At 39.5% G+C, this 6,460-nt stretch overlaps 2 protein-coding genes across 9 annotated transcripts in view; one reads left to right on the forward strand and one right to left on the reverse strand.

Moving 5' to 3' along the window:
* Positions 1 to 5,900, forward strand: part of LOC135114820 (mucin-2-like) — a 6,394-nt gene extending 494 nt beyond the window's left edge. For 2 of the 8 annotated variants that reach the window (XM_064030930.1, XM_064030929.1), the window contains exons 2-4: positions 2,082 to 2,270; positions 2,602 to 2,815; positions 3,110 to 5,900. In XM_064030930.1, the coding sequence (XP_063887000.1) occupies positions 2,626 to 2,815; positions 3,110 to 5,691 (2,772 nt within the window). In that variant the 5' untranslated portion in view covers positions 2,082 to 2,270; positions 2,602 to 2,625 and the 3' untranslated portion in view covers positions 5,692 to 5,900. Of the gene's footprint in view, positions 17 to 2,081; positions 2,271 to 2,601; positions 2,816 to 3,109 lie in introns of all 8 variants that reach the window. The other 6 variants (XM_064030927.1, XM_064030932.1, XM_064030931.1 and 3 more) reach the window with 6 other exon arrangements.
* LOC135114822 (uncharacterized) overlaps positions 1 to 6,460 on the reverse strand; it is a 30,640-nt gene that overhangs the window by 10,534 nt on the left and 13,646 nt on the right. The gene's annotated exons all lie outside the window — the stretch shown is intronic.

Consider the following 6,460-nt stretch of genomic DNA (forward strand, 5'->3'; position numbering starts at 1 on the left):
TTTGCTATAGTATATGGTAAGGTTTCCTGAACTAGTTAGCAGCTTTGTTTTAGTTTATGATAAAGAACAAATGATGTCTTACCTTCTCAGCCACCAGTCACTGTTTATTACCAAAACATTACTGAAAAATAAATAAATAACAAGTGTATGGGTGTCTGATATATGCAGCATTAGTTCAGTACTGTGTTGGGGTAGTGTGAAAATAACAGCCAACAAATTTCCGGAGTGATCATTTATTTCTGGGTAAATAGAGGTTTATTTTTTATTGTGATAGATTCAGTGGAAGGTTGCTGTGAAATGAATGAACTGAACCTAAACCTAGCCTAACTTGACCTAGTAATGTTATGTCAATATTTTCCGTGTGGTCAGCTTGGGATACGCAACTGTGGCTCTAATATTTGCAACTGTGTGGTTCTCTAATATCTGCAACTGTGGTTCTGAAATGCAACTGTGTGGTTCTGAAGTGCAACTGTGTGGTTCTCTAATATATGCAATTGTGTGGTTCTTTAATATATGCAGCTGTGGGATTCTCTTAATATCTGCAGCTGTGGGGTTCTGAAATGCAACTGCGTGGTTCTGAAGTGCAACTGTGTGTTTCTCTAATATTTGCAACTGTGGTTCTGAAGTGCAACCATGTGGTTCTCTAATATTTGCAACTGTGTGGTTCTCTAATATCTGCCGCTGTGTGGTTCTGAAATGCTTCTATGTGGTTCTCCAATAGGTAAATTTTCACTCTTGCACTAGTCTCTCTTCCATACAAAACTATATTTTATTATATATATATATATATATATATATATATATATATATATATATATATATATATATATATATATATATATATATATATATATATATATATATATATAATTATTACTATTATTATTATTTATTTATTTTTTGCCTGTTTTGAGTGAAAGTTTTGTTTTTTCCTGCAAGTCATTAGTTTTTAGTTTTTACCCCCACCCCACCCCAGTCCCCATCAGAAACAAACGTTTTGCGGTAAAAGCAGAAAGCAAGTTAATACAAAACTGAGATCTACCTGAAAAAAATAGTTTTGCCCTCATAAGTAAGTAGCACATTGTAATAACACTCATAATGTTCCCCATAAGAGGACTAGCTGGTGCTTGCCCGTGGCCGCCATTTGGATGGCACCACCACCACCATCACCATCACCTAACCCAACCTAATGAAACTAACCTAATCTAACCAAACCAACCTAATCTTACCTAACCTAACCAGACTAACCTATCCAAATTAAACTAACCTAATGTAAGTAAACTAACCTAAACTAACCTAACCTAACCAAACAAACATATTGCTAACTACATTAATATTCTATTCTAAAAATGGGTTGAAAAAAGAAGATTGGAGGTAAAATTCATTGGTTTTAGATTAATATGACTGTAGCAGTATTCTAATGAAAATAATGGGATGATACTGAAATAATATTAGCCTTACCATCTGAGAGCTAACTTAGGTTTAGATTTATTAATTTCATTGCTAAGCATTTCATTGTGTAGATCACGATTTAAGAAAGCATCATATTTTTGCTCAGAAATAGTCACTGCCTTGAAATTTGTAGGTCAAGGTCACAAGTATTTCCATAAAACTCAGTAACTGCTATGTAACAACCTCTTCATGGCAGACAGTGAAGGGTATTTAATAATTGAGTCTAATGTCATATATAACTTCTCCCAGTCCACAGTTTGCACTGGGGTCTAAGATATTAAGGATGCATTTACCTGACATTCAAGAATATATTACTATATAAAAATATTAAAAAGGCTTAAGAGTATGCATAAGCAGAACAAATATGTGGCTGTGTGAAAATAATAAATTTCCTTGTTAATTTTGCAGTGAAACCTTATGATTAAATTCCCAATTTAGATGTAGTGAGGCAGCAAGTTGTAACATTGATAGTTCATAATAACTGCAGGTTTATTGACCAAGAGGCAGAATACACGATACTGTGTTTCTGAAGAGATCTTTGATTTATGTTATTGCACATTACACATTAATCCTACGACAATCTGGAAGACGAGGACTGGGATGATCAGGCCATTCCATGTATTTTTCAGGAGTTTGTTTCTCCCCCATAAGCAGTGGGTCACAACTCCCAACTTACACCAGGTACCTAATCACTGCTAGGTGAACAGGGGTTACACAACAAAGGGGTCTGCCCAAAGACCCCTAACCTGACCTGGGAATTGAACCCAGGATCTCCATGTACTGAATAGGGGGTGCTAACTACTGCAGCACCAGGCCATGTAAGTTGTGATACTGTAGTCAAGGCAGACCAAATTCCAGAGTTGTGGCAATCATGTCCTGTATCATAACTGGTAAAATGTTGGACTTGTGTTTACCTTGAGTATCCCTCCAAGGTTAGCATCTGCTGATGTCCTTCCATGGTCAGATTGTTCTGCCTTTTGGTTGGTTTCTCAGTGTTTCAACTTTGTTTAAAGGGAGCATTACATTCACTACATCTTATACAAGTATATAAGTACTAATATTCTCAAACTTCACTGTGTTTAAAGGGAGCATTACATTCACTACATCTTATACAAGTATATAAGTACTAATATTCTCAAACTTCAACAGCAGTGAAGTCACAGTAGCAGAAATATGGATGACTCGCTGGACTTCCTGAAGGATGGCGCCACGCCTCGCACACTCTTGCGCCGCTTCATGGCAGTGGCAGATGTGCAGGAAACTCCGATTCCCTTCAGAACCCGAGGAGCTGGAGCAAAGAATGCCTCCACTCAGGAGACTCAGAGTGGTGCCAAGAAGAGAAGATCCACCAGAATAAGCAAAGGTAAGATCATTGTCAGGAAGCATGTCCAACTTCTCAAATAACTCTCTGACAGTATTTGTAACCTCATTAGTGGTAGTTAAAGGCACCTCCTATTTACTCATTGATATATTTCTTCTACATCATAAAGTAAAAGCAAAGCTGTTGTACTTCCATGCTTAAAAGTAAAGAAAGTGTGTACCTGAACCACTTTATACTGTGATGCAAAGGTACAAATTTATTTAAATGTATGATGTATTCTGATAAACATCCAAGATAGTTTGTTCCTGTCTACTAAATACTTCATTGTTTTTCCAGGAGAGCAAAGCATGTCTCGTGAAGTTCTCCGCCAGCAGGCAAAACAGTCTTCATCTTTTATGGACCAGACCCTTAATGCAAGTGTTATTCAAGGTGCCAATCAAACATATGCCAACATTGTTGCTCAAGATAGTGACTCATCTTCCTCCCTGATCACAAGTTTTGATATGGAGAAAGCAGCAAAATGGCAGAAGAGGAAGAAGAAGAAGTTGGAAGATGCATCAGTTCCAGCTGAAGTGGTGCCCAAACCTCCTGCAAAAAAGAAAAGTAAGAAGAGAGGTCTCCCATCAACTAACACTACTATAGCATCCATAAGTGAGAAAGGAAAGTCTGGGGAGAAGGCTGCTGACACTACCAATATCTTAGCTCAGGAAATCCAGCCTGATGAGCCACAGACTCAAAGTACACACCCCGCTATAGAAGCAAATGCAGCAGGAAACAAGTCAAAGGTCAGCCTACTAAGCACTGCATCACCTGTAGCAGGAGCAGAAAAAATTATATCTGATGTTTCTGCTGATGTTTCCTCTTTAGCTGATGGATCATATTCTTTTATATCAGAAAAGGATGACTCTCATTTAAACATAGAGAAGACCAAGGTTAGGTTTAGCAATCAGATTAAGTCTCGTAAATTAAATCTTCCTTCTATAATTGAACTTTTACCAACAAAACAAAAGTTCACTGATCCACAAACTATTGCAAGTGCTGAAGATGCTTTGGATGCTCCAGACTTGCAGGCTCCTTCCTCTGCAGAATCCCCAGCAGTATCACCTGAAGCCTCACAAGAATTAAATAACAAGACATCCCAGGACATGAGTAATGATTTTATCCCCCCTCCTTTAAGCTTCAGGGATGATGATACCTTTACAACAGACACTTTACGTGAAGCTAATTTCTCAGCTCATGACATGGTTAACAGAATTTCTGCAACATTTATTCACCAAGAAGAACCTGAAGCAAGCCAAGGCCTGCTAAATGTGCAGGAGGAAGATGCACCAATAGATCTTAAAGGTACTCCTGCAGGTCAACTGAAGCCTGTGAGTGAAGTCATCACACCCACACCCATGCTCACAAGATCAGCACAGAGGAAGAGTGTGGGTGAGGTCATACCCACAAGGTCATCACAGAAGAGTGTGGCTGAGGTCACTGCCACCACCACACCCAAAAGGTCAGCACAGAGGAAAATTGTGGGTGAGGTCACTGCCACTATCACACCCACAAGATCATCACAGAAAAATGTGGCTGAGGTCACTGCTACCATCACACCCACAAGATCAGCACAGAGGAAGAGTGTGGGTGAGGTCACTGCAACCACCACACCCACAAGATCTGCACAGAAGAGTGTGGGTGAGGTCACTGCCACCATCACACCCACAAGGTCATCACAGAGGAAGAGTGTGGATGAGGTCACTGCCACCACCACACCAACAAGGTCATCACAGAGGAAGAGTGTGGGTGAGATCACTGCCACCATCACACCAACAAGGTCATCACAGATGAGTGTAGCTGAGGTCACTGCCACTAGCACACCCAAAAGACCATCACAGAGGAAGAGTGTGGGTGAGGTCACAGCCACCACCACACCCACAGTGTCAAGAAGGAGTGTTGGAAAGAATGTAACATCTGTTTTGGTGAGTCCTCAAATTGAAGACACAAGTGGGGCATCATCACATCCTGAGGGAGAAGAGTCTCATGACGCCCAAGAGATTGGTGAATCAGCACAAGGTGTTTCTGGAGGTGATGAGGAAGATGAATTAAAAGATGAGAGTTCTAACAAGAAGAGGAGAATGAGTGGCTCTTTGTCTAAAGGTGCTGCTCAAGATGTCTTGCCAGAGGATGCTATTGAAGAAGCACCACTTTCTGATAGTGAAGATGAATATTACCCGAATTCAGAACCAGTACACCTATCCTTTCATGGCAATGATAGGAGTATGACAACTGCCTCACCAGTAGACGCTCTGAAGGTAAAGACTACACCAACGCCTAAAGTACAACCACCAGTTCCCTTTACTACAGCCAAAGTAAGACAAATGACCATGAAGGAGTTTCTGGAGCAGCTGAAGACAAAACCAGTGCCACCACCAGTCCCTAAACCCAAACCATTGTTGGCCAGTCTTCTTGGAGCCTCATCATCCAGCAAGATCTTAGCTAAGCCTCCACAAAAACGTAAACGCAAAAGAGGTACAAAAACACCAGAGCTGCCAGCTACTCTTCCTCGGTCACTCACCAAGGAACTGTTTACTCATTTCACCAAGTGTCGAGTGACTTCTGCGGCAGTGGAAGAGGTGGTGAAGTGCAGTGAGATATTTTGGTCAAGCTTAACAAAGGACATATTTTCCACGGTTTCTGACACTTCCAACCAAATTGAAGCCAGCGATGTGGAGAAGGTGATGAAGCGGGTTAAGATAATTACCCCAGAACAGACTGTCAATTCACTTGTGGAAGAACTACTGCCTATGGAAATGTGGGATATGTTCATGCCTCTCCCAGATGCTGCCAAAAATCCATTCCCTCCTCTCACTGGCAAGCTCCCTAACCTATATCAACCTGATGACCTGGAGGAGGATGAATCTGCAGTGAAGTAGGATGGACAGTAAAATGCCTTCTTAATATTTGATTCCATTTCTATGAAGTAGGTAAATAGTAGTTGTATAACATATTTTTGAAGTAGATTATAAATATTTTTTATTTTAAGCCAAAGTTGAGAGGAATATTCCTTTAAAGATAGAAAAAAAAATGTTCTTTTTGTTTTTTGTATATTGATCTTTGACATCAATAAAATTTTGTAATCCTACATTTTTTATATGAATCCATTAACAATACTTATTCAACTATATCTGCATTTTGAAGAACAAGTTTTCATCACAGCTCCAAGAAAATTTGCTAATAATGCTTCACTTCACTGCAATTGAGAGTTATGAGACTCCGAATGGTTTCCACCATTTCAGTTTTGTTGTTTAATACGTAGTTAAATAAAAAAAAAAATAGGATTGGAATGATTGTTAGTGAAATATTTAACTTCATTATGGTACTTTTCACGGCTTTAATATGTCTTTGAAGCACATTTTGTCATAATCCTTAAGAAAAAAAATTGTGGCAGCCTGGTGACAGTTCGGCGTAACAGGTGTAAGACCCCCAACGCTGCACATGGTATTGTTTGAATCCGGTCAAGCCTGCAGTCATATAAATTGAACAAGCGCATATTGATTAATCTTGCAGTCACATTTGTATCAATAGTTTCCAGCTACTTAGTATTATTACAAATGTCATTAAGCTGTATCCACTGCACTTACCTATTGGGACCTTTGTGAATGAGCGTGGAAGTCGTAAGTGTAGAACGCAAGTCTGTGTGGT

The sequence above is a fragment of the Scylla paramamosain genome, chromosome 28 (genome assembly GCF_035594125.1).
Source record: "Scylla paramamosain isolate STU-SP2022 chromosome 28, ASM3559412v1, whole genome shotgun sequence".
Taxonomy (NCBI): Eukaryota; Metazoa; Arthropoda; class Malacostraca; order Decapoda; family Portunidae; genus Scylla; species Scylla paramamosain.